Source organism: Aethina tumida, chromosome 1 (assembly GCF_024364675.1).
Source record: "Aethina tumida isolate Nest 87 chromosome 1, icAetTumi1.1, whole genome shotgun sequence".
NCBI lineage: Eukaryota > Metazoa > Arthropoda > Insecta > Coleoptera > Nitidulidae > Aethina > Aethina tumida.
The window spans coordinates 36,644,868-36,664,121 of NC_065435.1; the positions used below are offsets into that span (position 1 = coordinate 36,644,868).

The 19,254-nt window shown below is 34.3% G+C and overlaps 2 protein-coding genes across 2 annotated transcripts in view; one reads left to right on the top strand and one right to left on the bottom strand.

The window, feature by feature from the left end:
- LOC126264194 (uncharacterized) overlaps positions 1-19,254 on the top strand; it is a 153,077-nt gene that overhangs the window by 116,704 nt on the left and 17,119 nt on the right. The window lies entirely within an intron of this gene.
- LOC126264196 (uncharacterized) lies at positions 156-2,162 on the bottom strand. Its single transcript, XM_049961054.1, has 2 exons — positions 1,100-2,162; positions 156-1,019 (listed from the first exon to the last, which is right to left on the bottom strand). The coding sequence occupies exons 1-2, from the start codon at positions 1,370-1,372 to the stop codon at positions 915-917; spliced, it is 378 nt and encodes a 125-aa protein (XP_049817011.1). The 5' UTR covers positions 1,373-2,162; the 3' UTR covers positions 156-914.

The window sequence follows — 19,254 nt, forward strand, 5'->3', positions numbered from 1 at the left end:
CAACACTTATTGTAAATTAGTAAATGTTATTTACAATTGTTCCTACAACTTAATTTGAAATATTAACAATTTCAACATTCAAGAGATGCAGTGAAACTTGAGAACACTAGGTATCTCATCATTCAAAAACTGAACAACTACATACACGCCATCAATTTATTTCAGATGTAATTCATAACACATAATTTCTTAAAAGAGTCAAATTTGATGATTAACATCAATGGATTGATTTTAAATGGAAAATGTGTAGGGTTTAACATAATGGTTAAGGCTTGACTAATACCATATGGAATAAATAATGAAATTATTAACTAACAATTTCTTAAAACAGGAGAATAAGTTTTTTAGAGACTCTGAAGCCGATGTCGTTTGTCTGCAGGAGACATTCCTAAAACCGGACATGGGATTCTTTATCCCAGGATACTCTATCCTCCGGGCTGATCGTTTTTCTGGAGCAGGTGGAGGGGTTGGCATTCTGATCCGGAACTCCATCAGGCACCAGAGGATCGATACGTCCCTCTTTCTGGGCGAGTCGATTGGAGTCGAACTCGCCCTAGAAAGTGGTCCGCTTAGGATTGTCTCGGCTTATGTTCGACCGACTGAGAGAGTTTCCTGACTCAATCTCCCGTCCATCCTGCATCCCAACTGTCGTACAGTCATTGCTGGGGACTTCAACAGTAAGCACACAGCGTGGGGTTGTGTAAAATCTAACACCAACGGCGGTTTCCTGCTGCGGGCGTCACTGGACTACCGGTTCTCGGTGGAAACCACCGAGACGCCAAACCACTTCCCTGATAGTCCCTCATGCCGACCTGATATCCTTTCCATTTTCCTCTGCAAAAACATCACAGAGGTGCCGGAAGTCATTAACCACCAGGTGTTGTCTTCGGACCACAACCCGATCTCCCTGGCACTTAACGAGAATTGTTGCCAGTGGGAGCCTCGTAAGAGGAAAACCAACTGGTTGCAATTCCGTTATTTAATGGAAACCACCGATTTGCGGTGCAGGATTTTGAACTCTGAAAGGGATATAGACGGTGAAGTGGATAGGCTGTCAAATGACATCCTGACAGCCTTAGAACGGTCGACGCATGCTTACCCTAACATCTGCAAGCAGCATAGTCTTCCTGGCGAGGTTGTCACCCTCATCAGGAAGAAAAACCGTAGCAGGAAACTTTGGCAGCGTACTCGGGACCCCTTCATCAAGGCCCGGTACAACGCCCTGAGCCGTGAGGTCCGGGCCTGCCTGCTTGAACTCCGGAGCTCCTCGTTCCAGGAGTTCATAGCAGAGGCCGAACTCCATCCTCGTCGGACCTGGAAAGTCATAAGGTCTATCTGAGGGAGGCGTATGCGCTATCCGCACCTTGTTCATGATGGCATCAAAGTCGTCCTGGACAAGGATAAAGCGGAGGTGTTTGCAGACTCCCTTGAGCGGCAATGCTCTCCAAACGCCAGTCTTCCTGGGTTTGTTGTAGAGCACAACTCCATCAGCCGTCAGGTGGACTCTATGACTTTCCCAAAACCTGATAGTGACATTCTTCCTACTTCTCCCAGCGAAGTCAGAGGTATCCTTAAAGCCCTCAATAACCGGAAAAGTCCCGGCCCAAACACCATCCCCAACGTGGCCCTTAAGAAGCTTGCTACCATTCAGGTGGTAATGCTTACTAACATTATAAATGCGATGCTCCGTCTCCACTACTTCCCGTCGGCATGGAAGGTGGCGACGGTAGTGTCCATTTTAAAACCCAACAAACCTGCCCACCTTGCTAGCAGTTATCGTCCCATTAGCCTCCTTTCTTCGCTAAGCAAGGTGGCGGAGCAGGTTATTCGGACTCGGCTTGAGGAATTTATGGCTGACCAGCACATCCTGCCGAACGCTCAGTTTGGATTTCGTCGAGGCCATGGTACCGGTCATCAGATTTTGCGAGTGACTGAGGACATGGCTGGAAGGCGTAACAAGGGGCAGCATGGTATCATGTTGCTCCTTGATGTCAAGCAGGCATTTGACAGGGTTTGGCACGCTGGTCTAATACACAAACTGGCTTCGTTAAATTTTCCTTCTTATCTGATCGGCACTATCCGCTCTTTCCTTTCCAACCGCTCCTTTCGTTCCAGGGTTGGAAGCGAGTTCTCTTCTTCGAGAACTATTACCGCTGGTGTCCCGCAAGGCTCCAAACTATCTCCTACACTCTTCAATCTCTATTGTAGCGACATACCATCTTGTCCTAGAGTTACTATAGTAATGTATGCCGATGACGTTGCCTTAATTAGCTCCCACAGATGTATAGTTTATGCGGAGATCCATATTAGGAACTTCCTGCCTAAACTGCTCTGTTGGTACTCTCGATGGAGATTGGAGATCAATCGTTCTAAATCCGAAGCTATCTTCTTCTCAAATCGACGAAGGTTGCCACCTAAATTCCTTATCAATGATCACCAAGTTGAGTGGAGTCCCAGCGCCAAGTACCTGGGTGTCATACCTGACAAGAAACTCAGTTTCTCTCGCCAGGTCGCTTTGGTAAAGTGGAAAGCTCCAGCAGGCTTTGTTGCTTTGAAATCTTTCTTCCTTTCTAAACGTCTTTCCTCTTTAGTTAAGCTGCGTGTTTTTAACGCGACAGTCCACTCTATTTTCACTTATGCTTTTCCTATATGGGGCAGCGCCGCCCCTTGGCTCATTAGGTCCCTGCAAGGGACCTACATGTGGCTAGTGAGGTCGGCCCTTGGTGTCCCATACTATATTCGTAACAGACAAGTCTGTTTCGAATACAACATTTCCTCTCTTTTGGAGCTGCGGCGCAAACATGCCCTCAATCTCCGGAGATCTATCTTTCTACACTCTAATCCGGAGATTGCATGCTTGCATGACATCCAACCCTGTAAATCTGACAGATGCAAGAGACCTTGTCTCTTGGCTGTCTAGACCTCTGCGTCTCTTTGGGACATCTTTTCTTTAGTATGTGGCGGTTAGCTGCAAACCTCTTTAATTTTTTCCTTCTCTCTATTTTCCTAAACCTATATGGTTATACTCTTAGGCCATGATCTTCGGATCGATGCCCGGAGAGGGGTTTTTAGTCGGTTAGTCCGACACTGCCTTCGACATCCAACAGATTGCGTCTTGTATATTTTCCCCTCTTTGACCCAATAAAAAAAAAGAGAACTCTGGACCTGTACGTTTGTTTTGACAACTGACTGACAACTGATATTTCAGTTATTTCATTTTGCTTGTTGGTTGATTTTATATTGGCGATACCAAATATAGAAAGATGATATTCTAAATTGTCGAGATATTCTGAACACAGGATTCTATAATAATAATGGAGGAGCTATCCTCCTGTGACAGTTAACAGAGAAACATTCTTCTGATACAATTTAATTTACAATGCGAAAAAACATCTTATAATTGAAAATAAAGCTTACGCTATAACAGAGTCAAGAATTGAGACACAATTTTCTTAGAAAAGCATTTATTTGGAATACCGATCAGACATGTGTTAGATGATGATATTCTTCCAGGTAAATAGAAAGGAAGAATGTATGAATATTGAATGTGTTTCTTTTGTTTGATAAACAAATTGCCTTCGTTGCTAATGAACCCAGATTATGTACAAAACTATTCTTTGGTAAATTTACCTTCTAAACTTGTTCATTTAGTTATTGCGAAGAGCACAAAAAACTTGAGCAACTTTTATTTATCTTCTAAAGGGTTCTTATCCCATCAAATAACATTCGCAAAGTTCAATTTATATTGTGCATCACAATCTTCAAGTTTTGATTCACCACCACGATTTGAACTTTATTTTAAAGCAAGTATGGAGCATGTAGGTAAAGTAAATTGTGTTTCACCTCTTGAATGTTTATAAAGATTTTTTAGAAAAATACTACTTAATAGGATCCCAGGTTCCTATAATCGCGATTATAAATCAGCAACTAAGGCCAAGTTGTCCAATTTGTCAGCTCTCAAGAAAACGTGGAGACACTTAAAATATATATACACAAACGTAGATGAAAATTTCAACAAAATTACAAATGATACAGCTATTAATTATAAATTTCATCTGAACAAAGATTGCAAATCAGAAAATTGTAAAGTGGAAATCACTTTTTCATGAATTTGTAAATAAAATGTGTTGACATTATTTGAAGTTGTCATCTAGAGATGAGGAATCTAATTAAATTTTGACATAAAATTAGCAAATTTGGAAAGATTGGTATCTTAGTGTTATTTGAGGGTAATAATCCAACCAAACGTGATAGAAAAAATTCAGTACCTAGCTGAAATTTGCCGCTCACTAATTCTTGCTTAAAGAATCAACTACGTGAATTAACTTTTGATTTAAAAAGGTGAAATAATTAAACATTTACAATAATAGCAACCTACTCTCTGAAGGTTTCGATTACGAGTCACTGGAATCAAATCAGTTGCAGATCTCCCGTCGACATTTATTTTGAATCAAAGAAATACTGTCTGTGATTCTGCAGATAATTAACATGTGAATAGAAATTGCTTTTTTAACATTGTTAACTTTATACTTAAATGCCGATATATACTTTGTTGCTAAGAGAGGTGAGGGATGTCGTCTTTCAAGTAAATTTGATTTGATCTTGCATTGTATTAATATTACATCAAGTTGTGGTTCAGTTATATGTCAACAAATTGACAGAGCAAAGAAATATCGAGATGAGATGAGTTATACTAAATGGTAGAACTGTTCCGAATCAAATTCATCCTTATATTTCAACCTACACTAAATGACCATAAATGTGATTCCCAAATATTTATATATAATATAACTTTCCAAATAAAACTACTTTGTGTACCTTTAAGTTATGTGATTAATTTAATATAAGTTTGGTTGTTAACAAATGGTTTCGACCCATTGTCGATTTTTTTAACCTTCAACTATTCAGTGGAGGTACTTAAAAGTTATATGCAACATATTTTTTTAGGAAACACATTTAGTGATTACAGTACAGATTAAAATTTAAGGAAAAATTACTTCGGCACTAATCTAAAATTATAATTGCTATAATCTCAGATGATAGATGAGTTGAAACCTAGATCCACACTATGGAAACATTTCCATAAAATGAAAGTACTTGCTATATACAGAGATAGAAATGTGGAACTCAAACGGGAACATTCCAGTCCTCAGCCTTTTTGGTAGAACTTTTGAATACGGTTTCTTGGTAATGATGTTTTCTTCTTTATTGTGATTTTTTCTTGTACTTTTTTCGGATTTCTTGGATTTTTTTTCATATTTCATAGCCTCAGAGAAAATATTTGCCGATGTCGTCAGGTTGTGTCGTGGCTCATTTCATCTTCATTTGTATGATGGTAATCAGCCTTTCCATGTGAACGTAACTCCTCGTGCCCAACGAATCGTCGAAATACTTTAAAAAAGATATATAAAATTAATATTAAATATTAATTTTATTATATATACCAATTTTATTTGTTTTTCATTTAATTTAAATAATTTAATTGTGTTTTAACATAAAATATGTCATTAATTATAAAAATCTTGAATACAGATGAAAATTATACTTACATTTAAATCCAATTCTTGGGCCACTAGAATCTCTACACCATTTGCCTTTTGCATCGTACTTTAAGATTTCAATCTTAATTTATTCTGAAAACAAATTAATTAGGTATTAATGTGTTGTTTTAAGGAGCGTCATATACATGAAAGTACTTATTCTTTGTTTGGTTGGGAATTCCTGTAAGTAAATTAATGAATTTAGACAAAAATATTCCCTAAAAATAACAATTTGATACGATCTGTTTCATTTCTAGCATTACTATACCCAAGTATTTCTTCCGATTATCATTTCCAATGAGGCAGGGACTCATTAATAAAAGCGAGAATTTTTATCTAATAATTTTGAATTGAAGCGTAGGAGCAACTTCAGAGAGATGTGGTTCGTATGAAACAAAAGTTTGAACTGATTAAAGTTTGGTGGTAAACAAGTAAAGAAAACTTTTTGGTCTACCTGATTTTATGAACAAAATTGAAATTAGCTTATGACAACGAAATTCAAATGTCTACAAATGAATAACGAATAGTTAATGTTATAAGCTCTATAGAGAACAACTTAGGAAACTTAGTTTTTAATTTTTTTACATGTAGATAAAGTAGGAACATATTGTATAGAATTTCATAAGACACAATCAACCAATGATAATTGATAGTTTAAAGTGTAAACCTCAGTACTCATGCAAACACTATACTTACTCATCATTGGTCCAATTCACTCGAGGCAAGTTATGTTAGAATATCTAGACATCGTGTATAACGGTTGTGATGACAACGGAGAATAAAAACAACAGAAGAGCGTAGTTATACAAACAGAGTTAAGTTGTAAGAGCAGAGTTAGTTGTATACAGCCCACCAATGTTGTAAAATAGTCAATAAGCGTTTTACTGAGTACCTTGCATTATCATTCCACGTCGCCTTGTAAGCAGGCATATTCTAACTATTAACTTTTCTATTTTGGCCTTAATGGAAACAAATACTTCCAGTGCTTCCGTGTCTCTTCGGTGAGCACAGGGGTGCGTCGTCAGGATTTCGAGAACACCTCCATAGGCGTATCCCACTTTGTGGAAGACTTCTGCGTTTTGGAGGTGTGGGGTGGCTGTTCGGGAGGAAGGAATGGTGTTAGGGTTAGAAGTAGGAGTACTTCCAGGATTTACCGATGGTATCTGTAGCTTAGCAGACAGCTTAATGCATTACTTACTTTCATTCGTTGTAATTCACCCTCTAGTTCCGAGATTTTAATCTTAACGTCTAGTTTTCAGGTACCTCTTGGCTTATCTTTTTCGCGGACTCTACACATGGTTTATTGGTTTAGTAACCGAGGTTACCAGCCAAACTCTTCTCTTTTGTCTGAATATGGCAACTCTTATAACTAAATTCAAACAGAAGGACGAACGTTATCTCTAACTCCATTTGGGGGTCTGATGTCGGTGTGGCGCTTTGCCGAATTTTGCTGTTGTTACTTACTTTAGATAGTTAACTCTTTCGGAACTTCGAACGGAGCCGTGCTCAGGGTTTACCGCGCGGTTGACCTTTCTTTCTGCCAATAGAACCTGGATTTGAACCGCCTTTTCCTTTTCTTCATTCACGATTTTTGTCTCTTAGTATGAACTTCTTGTGGAACGGAACTGGTGTGTGTGTGCCGTCCGGTTCCAATAGGATTCGGAACCACTCGACCTTTTGCAGGCACACTTGCTGTTTTCGCATTTCATTATCGCTAATTCGGTTATTAAACTGTTTATAGTACGAAAACAAAAATTTAATTCAGTTGTTTCTTGGATTGGTAACCAAGGTTACCAGACAAGTAAACAAATTTTTTCATTTGTCTGAATTTGGTAACTAACTAAATTCAGACAAAAGAGGGACACTAAATAAAAACAAAAATATCACTACAAACACTTTTGAAAACTGAGGTGTGTGTGTGATGAGAATAATAGTCGATGTTACAAGAAAACTAATCGTTTATTATATTATTACAAAGTGTGCTAGAAACGTCAAAGACTAAAAACTAAGAACTAAAAACCCTGCGTAGCATGACGCTTGCGTTAGGGCATCTATACAGAGGGTTCCAAGTATCAATGTGCAATTTCATTCCTTAACAAACACTTTTCCGTAGTTGCTACTCAAATTTGGATAAATGACGATTGTTACCGCTGCCATTGGTAACGACAGAAAGGTCTCTTATTGTTAGCGACCTTTGTCAATTGTTCAAAGTGCAACCAGGGAATATTGTTGATAGTAACAATTTTTGTTTGAGTTGTTCGTCCTTCTTCCGTCTGAATTTAGTTATAATAGTTACCATAATCGAAAGAGAAGAGTTGTTAACGCTAATCCCAAATCTTTATCCCAACCAGCCACCCACACTCCTGCAAAGTCTTCCAGATCCAAAACTCAGGAACTCGGTCACCCCCAAGGAGGTCATGTCGAAAGTATTTTAAACCAAGTACACTACACGATATTGTACACTAAATACTCTCTGTACTATGTAATATTGTATAACTTTGATTAACCTTTGATATATATACAAATCGGAATTCTTTTTTACAGTTTCTAAGACATCTTGGTGTTTTGATAATATATCATATGCCTAACTTTACTTAAATGAATTTTAATATGATTGGTAATATTGTGAGTCAGCAAAATTAAAGCCCGCGGGAATTTTTCATGTGACTTGATTTTCGAGAATTTCATGATTAATTAACACTATTTGAAATCAGAGCTCTAAAATAGATATATTTCGTTATTAATGTAATTGTTACAATATTCCGCCTTGATTAACTGCAATAAATTCTGTATCTAAGGGAATCCAAATTTAAAAAAACAATAGAACACTTGTTGTAACCTAGCATCTGTAATTTACAACTGTTCCCAAAACTTAATTTAAAATATTAACAATTTCAACATTCAAGAGATGCTGTGAAACTTTAGAACAGTAGGTGTCTCACCATTCAAAAAATCAACAACAACATACGCGCCATTAATTTATTTCAGATGTAATTCATAAGGAATAACACATAATTTCTAAGGAAAGTCAAATTTGATGATTAACATCAGTGGATCAAATTTAAATGGAAAATGTGTGTGGTTTAAATTAACGGTTAAGACTTGAATAATACTATTTGGAGTAAATAATGAAATTATTTATTAACAATTTCTTAAAACGAGAGAATAAGTTTTTGAGAACTCTGGTTCTGTACGTGTGTTTTGACAACTAACTGTCAACTGATGTTGGAGTTATTTCATTTTGCTTGTTGGACGATTTTATAATGGCCTTACCAAGTACACAAAGTTGTTCTTCTAAATTGTCGAGATATTCTGAACACAGGATCCTATAATAATAATCGAGGAGCTAGTTTCCTGTCACAGTTAACTGTGTAGCATTCTGCTGATATAATTTAATTTACAATGCGAAAAAATATCTTATTCTTGAAAATAAAGCTTACGCTATAACAGAGTCAAGAATTGAGACGCAATTTACTTGGAAAATCATTTATTTAGAATACCGATCAGACATGTAGTAGATGTTAAGATTCTGCATATAGCATATAGATAAACCAAGTAAATTGTGTGTCACCTCTTGAATGTTTATCTTTCTTTTCAGTTATGTTATACCTTATTGCACGGTAAAGTAGTTTTTTTAGAAAAATACTACTTAAAATGATCCCAGGTTCCTATAATCGCGATTATAAGATTAGCAACTAATTAGAATGAAAATACCCCAACATGCCCAAGTAGTCTAATTTGTCAGCCAGTTATCAAAACGTGCGTAGCGGTTAAGTTAATCAAAGTTATACAATATTACATAGTACAGAGAGTATTTAGTGTACAATTTCGTGTTATATATACCGCCCCTTTGGTTAACTGAATCAGTGCACTACATCGACGTATAATCAAATTGAGTCATCCCTAATTAAAAATCGCTCCGTTATTTTCCTTCTTTCAAAAAAACCTTTGGTCACTGTGTTTTTCAATCTCTTCTACAATATGATATATTCAATCAATTTTTGAAGATAATTTTTGCAATACCCTTAAAAATTATTTCTTTTTACAGATGGCAAATTTAAATAAAGCATCCTAAGAACTCCATCTACATCCCAACGCATATGGAGAGTTACTACCACGATTTTAACATATTTTTAAAGCACATATGGAGCATATAGGTAAAGCAAGTAAATTGTGTCTCACTTCTTGAATGTCTATAAGAGCATATACTTTCATTTCAATTATGATATTATTATTATTATTATTATTATTATATATATTTTAGAAGAATACTGCTTAATAGGATACAAGGGTCCGCGATGTTTGGTAGTATAAAATACCTTCATTCTATGATCAGTATCGCGAATAAGCAGAACGAAAATACTCCATCTTTAGTTCTCGATGTTGTCAGTGTGTTGCCAAAACACGCATACTGTCAAGAAAATATGGAGACACCAAAAATATATATGCACCAAAGTAGCTGAAAATTTTAGCAGAACTGCAAATGATAAAGCCATTAATTATAAGTTTCAACCGAACAAAGATTGCAAATCAATATTTACGCAGAAAATTGTAAAATAGAAATTACTATTTTATGATTTGGTTTATAAGTTGTGTTGATATTATTTGAATTTGTCATCCAGACATGAGGAATCTAAATAATTTGCGATATAAAATTATCAAATATGGAAAGATTAGTATATCATTTGAGGGTGATAACCAATGTTGAAAAAGGAAATTTCAGTGTTGAAATCTGTCGCTCAGTTATTCAAGCTGAGAGAATCACCTACGTGAATTTACTGTTGATTTAAAAAGGTGAAATATTTAAACAGTTACAAAAATAGCAACTTACTGTCTCAAGGTTTAGATTACGTGCCCTGAAAGTCACTGAAATCAAATCAGTTGCAGATCTCTCGTCGACATTTATTTCAAGTTTCAATGGCAACCAATTGTTTGTCAAAAAATAAAATAACATTTATGTTGCTAAGATTACGTTTCCTTATGACATATGTCAGAAGTATGTAATTTAGCAAAAAAGTTGTCTTCTCCCAAGCAAAACTTGATTTGATTCTTATATTGTATTTCACCAAATTGTGGTTCAGTTATATCTTTTCTTACAATTCTATTCGTTTTAATCCACAGTGTCAGCAAACTGACAGAGCAAAGGAATATCGTGATGATTTTTCGATTTGTTATAATATTGTTGATGGTAGAACTGTTTCGAATCAATCTCATCCTTATATTTCAACCTACACTGGAAGACTATAAATGAGATTCACAAATAATTAAATATAACATAAATTTGCCTTTTACATCGTACTTTCAGATTTCAATCTTAATTTATTGAATTTATTCTGAAAACAAATTATGTATAAGAGAGGTAGGTTTCGATATGAACTGATTAAAGTTTTGTGGTAACCAAATAAAGAAATCTTTTTGGGCTACTTGATTTTATGAAAAATATTTAATTTTGCTTATGACAACGAAATTCAAATATCTGCAAATGAATAATGAATTGTTAATGTCATAAGCTCTTTATAGAACAACTTAAGAAACATAGTTCTTAATTATTTTTACAGGTAGATCAAGTTGGAACATATTGTATAAAATTTCATAAGATTTGTGCTCTCAATCATTAACATCTATATTGCTTAAAAGTAAATCCCAATCAACTAATGATAAGTGATAGTTTAATGAGTAAACCTCAGAACTCATGAAAACACTAAACTCATCATTAGTCCAATTCACTCGGGGCAGGTTTCAATCTCCAGTTACTAAAAATATATCCACTGATGCACAATGATTGGAATAAAAATCAGAACCAGATGCTGGTAAACTGTTCCAAATATTCACTTTTGGCTTTTGACCATAATGGATATAAAGACTTCCAGTACTTCCAGACTTCCAGGCGTGACCCACTTCGTGAAAAACTTTTGCGTTTCGGAGGTGTGGGGTGGCTAGTTGGGAGAAAGGATTGGTGTTAGAAGTAGGAGTATTTCCAGGATTTACCGAAGGTGTCTGTAGTTTAGCAGACAGCTTACTGCATTACTTACTTTCATTCGTTGTAGTTCACCTCTAGTTCCGATATTTTAATCTTAAGGCCTCTTGAAGCGCCGGCAGACTTTTGGGTTTTATTGAGATTTTCACTTGGCTTGTCTTTTCTCCTCAAACTACATATAGTTTATTTATCTGAGTTTGAATCCGAATATAAACGCACACTGGTAAAATGTAATATTTTTCAAGGAAAAAAATAATATATATTAGGGCAAATTTTAATATTGATAAGATTTAGATGACTGAGATAATGTTAGAAATTGTTCAGTGTTCAAATTTATGTATTTTGAATTGAATTAAAGCAAAAAGGTCAATACACTAACATTTAGAAAAAAGTTTTCATAGAAAAGAAACACTTAAATTAGTTTGGCAATATTGTGAAGACTGATATGGAATACGGTTCGTATTCTTTGACAACTCCTTGACAATCTTGACAACTGATCTTTGTGTAATTTTATTTTGTTCGGTATCCGATCCTATAATGCTCTTTGGCGAATTACGGAGAGAGGTTATTTCAATCTGCCAAAATGTGGAGAATGTGTATCGTATAAATATTACTCCAGGAGCTGACCCAGCGTACTAAATTTGATAATATGCTTTCCTTAGTTAACTTAATGCTGTCTTGTTAACCCTAATTAGTTTACTTGAAGGATTCTTCTAAAAAAAATCTAATTTACAGCGCAATGTAGCTTACACTACTATAAAGAATGAACAATTTTCGACACAACTTAAAACAAATAATGTTTCATCTCCTCTTGGGAAGCCAATTGTAACTGATGCGATGACCAGGTAGGAGTGCACTGAAACTACACATAAACTGTTAAAATTGTAATTTGAATTGTGCGCCTGTGGGCAGTTAAGTTGTAATTTTAACACTAAATTCTTAAATATAAATTTTTATTGAGAAATAATAAATTCTTTTAAGCCCAGAAAGACTTATTTACTAAGAAAAGTAATAAAGTTAACCTAAAACGTCAATACGACAATTGAAAGGTGATTTCTCGTAACATTTGGAATAAGGGTTCTTAAATTGTCAGCAAACAATCAATTGGCATTAATTGAAAAGTTAACCGGCCGAGATAATTACGTAACCTGGTTATTTGCTATAGAAACACATCTACAGCAAGAGAAGTTGTGGACTGCATAAAACCCCCCACATGTGTCATTGTGGACACAAAACGAGACACAAAGGCAAAAACTAAGATAAATTTACTAGTTGACTCAATAAATTACGTGCACATACAAGAGAGTAGTACTGCAAAATAAGTATGGGATAAATCTTGGTTGACACGCTGTGATGGGCTGCTGCATGATCTCTGTAATACTTCACATACTGCATGTTAAAACGTAGAGAAATATATGAGTAAAATAATGTGTACCGCTCACAAGCTCAGAAACATTGGTTTCGAAGTTGACGATGAATGGCTATTTACAGTGCTACTCTCCGGTCTACCAGAATCCTATCAAACAATGATTATTGCTATTGAAAGCTCCGGCATGAAGATAACTTCAGTTTCTGAAAATCAAAACTATCACAAGATGTTAAACAACCTGAAAGTGACTCAACAGTATTGTCAGTCATCAAGAAAACAACCAACAACCAAGTAAGGATTCAAGGTGCTACACTTGTTACAAGTAAGGTCATAAAAGTCCTCAAATGCAAATCCAGGACCAAGAATGTTCAACAAAAAGCAAGTAGTTCATCATATGCTGTTGTGTTTGAGGCAACATCCAGCCAAAATGACCCATGGCAAGTGGCTTCCGGTGCATCGTCACACATGACAAGACGTAAGAACATGCTTGAAAATATGACTCCGTCATACATAATATCAGAGTCGCAGACAACAAAGTATAATCTGTGCAATGCTCAGTATAAGTGAGGTTGGACCATTATGACGATGAAGGTCAAAACAAAAAGGTGCTTTTTCCAAAAGTATTATGTGTTCCTAAACTGGCAACAGATTTATTGTCTCTAAGTCAGATTATTTGCTGTGGTCGCCAAGTAAAACTTGACGGAACAGGCTGTGTTATGTGAGGGTCGACTGGAATAGTATTAGGACTAGCATTAGTCTTTTCAAATCTGTTTAAAATTTGTTCCACATAAATACTAAAACTTTCTATTTGCATTCCCAAAAAATTACTTGGGGTTTCCATTATTTTAATTCCAATATGTGTTTTTCAGTTTTTTTTTTTAAATTAATTTAGTTCTGATTCATCAATTGAGAATAACAGGCCATCATAAACATAGGCACAACTAGCATTTCTTCTTACTGAAATCAAATTTACTTGAAAGAAGGCAACTTTTTTTAAATTACATATTTCGAATATGGTTTAATTGGACATTGGATGTTTTGTTTATATTGTAACGTCTGGCATATGTCACAAGGAAACGTAATCTTAGCAACATAAATGTTATTTTCTTTTATTTGATAAACAAAATTCTTTCGTTGCTACTGAAATTTGAACGTTCGTGATTTCCGTGATTTTTCAGGACTCGTAATCGAAACCTTCAAACAAAAAGTTGCCATTATTGTAATTGTTTAAATATTTCACTTTTTTAAATCAACAGTAAATTATCGTGGTTGATTCTTTCAACTTGAATTAGTGAGCGACAATTTTTCTCTTTCACTTTTGGTTGGGTTATCACTCTCCCACAACACTAAGATACCAATGTTTCCATATTTGCTAATTTTATGAAGAAAATTATTTAGATTCCTCATGTTTGGATGACAAGTTCAAATAATGTCAACACAACTTTTAAACCAAATCATGAAATATTGATTTCTATTCTACAATTTTCTGCGTATAGACTTGCAATCTTTTTACAGTAGAAATTTATAAGTAATAGCATTTTTTGTTGGTTTGTTACATATATATTTTTAGTGTCTCCACGTTTTCTTGAGTGTTCCTAACGAGTACGCACGTTTTGACAACTCTCTGACAACTTAGTCAACTAATGTTGGAATATTTTCGTTCTGGTTAATTGCTGATCTTATAATCGCGATACTGATTATAAAAAGAGGTTATTTTATACGACAAAGCATCACAGAGCCTGGGATCCTATTAACCAGTATTTTTCTAAATATCTACTTTATAGTGCAACAAGGGCAACATAATTAAAAGGAACGCTTACACTATTATAGACATTCAAGAAGTGAGACACGATTACTTGTTTTACTTATATGTTCCATACTTGCTTTAAAAATGTGTTAAAATCTTGGTAGTAACTCTCCATATGCGTTGAATTGTAAATGGAGTTCTTAGGATGCTTTATTTAAATTTGCAATTTGTAAAAAGAAATAATTTTTGAGGGTATTAGAGAGTTTGATGAATAACCCGAAAAGTTTTGACATTGACAGAATTTGGAAGGGCGTGACAACTAAGTTGACTTATTAATTACTAGTCAGTAATAGATGATGTTTACAGAGAAATGGAAAGATTAAATATTTCTACTCATAATTTCTTCTTCAACAATAACGCATACTTTAAGCTGGAATTTATATGCTAAATTACTGTCCATCCCATTTAAAAATTGTTCTGCAATCAGTGCTTTTTAATAATATCTGTATTCTTGAACCTCTGTGTTTGAACTCTTTCAGCACCAGAATATTCACCAGCTTTTCTTTTACATTTACGCAAATTCATTTTAGTTTTACCCAAACCAACTTTTCTAGATAAACTACCGCCTAATCTATTACACATTTCTAAATTTCAAACATATTACATTAAAACCTTTTAACTAAAGTGTAACTTTCGAAAATAGTGTTGATTTATTTTTTTAAAAAAACTAATCACTTTATATTACAATCGTTATGATTATCTACAGTGGAAAACTTACTTGACAACTCCAGCCCGGTTAGTTAAGCAAGCAATAAATCATGGCAGATTCTATCAAATGCCTTTTAAAAGTCTGTATAAGCAACATCAACCTGTAAATGATAACTGTCGAATTGTTATAAATAAGAAGGTTGGTCGCAGAAGATTTACATTTGCAAAATCCGTGTTGACTCACATTTATAATATTTTGGAACTATGGCATAATTATTTTGGAAATGAATTTTTTTGGACAATTATGGAATACAAAACATTTTTCATACAGGCCTAAATTTGTTACAAGTAAACTATCTCCATTCTTTAAGGTAGGTATAATAAATGAATTTTTCTGTGCATTAGGAAATTTTAAAAACAAGTTAAATTTCATGGTTAGAGGCTTTGTTAATTATAATCCACAATTCATTCAATACTGTAGAAGGAATATCATAAGGACCTCTATTACTAGATAAATCTGACTTCTGAGTTCATTAAAAACATCAATCTGGAAAAAATTATTATTTTTTGAATATAAACAAAAATATTTTCATGACAAAACGATATTGTTTAAATTTGTGTTTGCATTGAAAGCTAAAAAATGAAACAAGCAGCTCACGTGTAAAGAGTAAATACTTATTTCTTTTGTAGTTTTCGTCTTTTCAACGACGAAATTGTAAGTTACCAAATAATTGTTCAAGTTCAGCTTTGAAATCAAATTACATTTTGTACATATTCAGGTTCCAACAGCAATGAAGGCGATATGTTTATTAATCAAAAGTAAAACATACTTTTGTTGTCTGAAGAATATGCAATGCTTTAATACAATTCAATATACATAAATTTGAACACTAAGGAAATTGGGTACCTCTGGAAACGTCGGCAGACTTTTGGGTTTTATTGAGTTTTTCACTTAGCTTGTCTCTTTTCCGGACACTACACATAGTTTATTGATTTAGTACCCGATGTTACCAGCCAAATTAACAACCCTTCTCTTTCGAATTTGGTAACAATTATAACTAAATTCAAACAGAAGAATGACAAACAACTCACACCAAAATTGTTACTATCAACAATATTCCCTGGTTGCTAACTACACTTTGAACAATTGACAAAAGTTGCTAACAATAAAAGACTTTTCTGTCGTTACCAATGGCAGCGGTAACAATCGTCATTTATCCAAGTTTGGGTAGCAACTACTGAAATCTGTCCATCTTTTGTCTGAATTTATTTAGTTACTAAATTCAGACAAATAAAAAAAATTGTTTACTTGGTTGGTAACCTTGGTTACCAATTCAAGAAACAACTGAATTAAGTTTTGGTTTTCGTACTATAAACAATTTAATAACTGAATTAGCGGTCATGAAATGCGAAAACAGAAAGCGTGCCTGCAAGAAGTTCGAGTGCTTCAGAGTCCTATTGGGACCACACGGCACTTCGCCAGTTCCATTTCAGAATAAGTTCCTATTAAGAGACAAAAACGGTGAAATAAGAAACTGAAAAAGCGCCTCAAATCCAGGTTCGATTGCCAGAAAGACACAGCTAATTATTGTTAAGCCCCAGTTTTGATCGGCTGCATTAGACTACATTAGACTACCAATTAATTCTCAGTATCGTGTGGGGACTTTAAACATTTTTAAATCTCTGTTAACTTTTGAGTGGTAGTCATAGGGTGTTTTAACTGGATTGCAATCTATCATTCTGAATTTCTCTAAAATATATTTTTTTTGTTTAAGTGTTACTCCTTTCTTGCTTTGGTTAATTTCTATTCCAAAAAACACTTAGCATTCTTTGATCTTGATTTCTCAGCTAATTTTCTCTTAATTTCATTACCAGTTTGTTTTTCGACAGTTCTTTAGTACTCCTTAAATTTTTCAGGAAATTCTCCTTTTGACATGAGAAAATACACCTAAATGTTAGAAGATATCTTGATCCACCACTGGTTCTGACTCGCATTGGTCCGCAGATGTCTGAATGAACAATATTCAGTAACTGCTTACTTCTTACTTCTCTGTCAGTAAAGGGTATCTTTGCTTGTTTACCTCGTTGACATATGTCACACCACGTGGGTAATTTATCGTTATCCAATTTTATTTATACTTAAATAAATATTATATATAAAATATATAAAATAATTGTTCCAATAGTGCCGGTCCATTTGAAGCATGGATTGACTCCAATTTCAATCTTTGGGAATCTCGCATCCTTTGATACTCTTGAGGTCCGACGTTTTAAGCGCTGATTCACTTTTTGTGTCACCCTGACATATAACTGGCTTTGATACTTCACCATTAACGAAATCCCAGGTATCGATTTTGGTAAGTAACGCCTTTACCTGAATCCGCCTCGTGTCGAAATTTTCTTTGGATAGAAGTTCAATTCTTGTCCCACACATCGCCATCTCGAGTTCCATGTTTCGATAGTATGGACCTACGTTATAACTCATAGTACATATGAGAATTAAGCTTGTTTATTCTAATTATAATTTTAGAATAGTGACGAAGTTATTCTTCCTTAAAATTTAATCTGTACTGTAATCAGTAAATGTGTTTCCTAAAATTATGTCGCATAGATCATTTAAGTACTTCTTTCCACTAACTAATTGGAGGTTAAAATTAATTAAATTAACCACAAAACTTAAACAAAGTAGTTTTATTTGGAAAGTTATATTATATTTAAATATTTGGGAACCACATTTATAGTCATTTAGTGTAAGTTGAAATATAAGGATGAAATTAATTTGGAACAGTTATTATAACTCATCTCGACATTTCTTTGCTCTGTCAGTTTGTTGACACTGTGGATTCAAACAAATAGAATTATAACAAAAAATATAACTGAACCACAATTTGATGTAATATTAATACAATATAAGATCAAATCAAATTTATTTGAAAGAGGACAACGTGTTTCCAAACCACATATTTCGAATTAGGTTTAATTGAATTAACCATAACTCTTGCCTATAATTGGAAAGGCTGACATACATCATAAGGTGACGTAATCTTAGCAACATAAATGTTATTTTCTCTTATTTGACTAACAATCTTCCTTCGTTGCTACTGAAACATGAAAGATTGCAAAATATCACTCAATACAACACTCACTCCAAAATGTTCGTTTAATTTTGTAAGTACTAATTAATTAAAATTTTATTTATGTGTATATACATCAGGCAAGTTACTTGTTTTCAATTTCATCCCCCACGTCTCTTAGTAGCAAAATATATTTCTGCATTTAAGTATAAAGTTAATGAAAACAATTTCTATTCACATGTTAATTATCTGTCAGATTCACAGACAGTATTCCTTTGATGGAAAATAAATGTCGTCGAGACATCTACAACTGATTTGATTTCAGTGACTCGTAATCGGAACCTTCGGACAGTAGGTTCCTATTATTGTAACTGTTTAAATATGTCACCTTTTTAAATCAAAAAATAATTCACGTAGTTGATTCTTTAAGCAAGAATTAGTGAGCGGCAAATTTCAACTAGGTACTGAATTTCTCTCTTTCACGTTTGGTTGGATTATCACCCTCAAACAACACTAAGATACCAATCTTTCTAATTTTGCTAATTTTATGTCAAAATTTATTTAGATTCCTCATGTCTAGATGACAAGTTCAAATAATGACAACACAATTTATAAACAAAATCAAATCACAATTTTCTGTGTAAAAATTTGCAATCTTTGTTGAGTTGAAATTTATAATTAATAGCTCATTTGTAATTTTGATGAAATTTTCATCTACTTTGGTGCACATATATATTATAAGTGTCTCCACGTTTTCTTGAGAGCACGTAACCGCTACGCACGTTTTGACAACTGGCTGACAAATTAGACTACTTGGGCATGTTGGGGTATTTTCATTC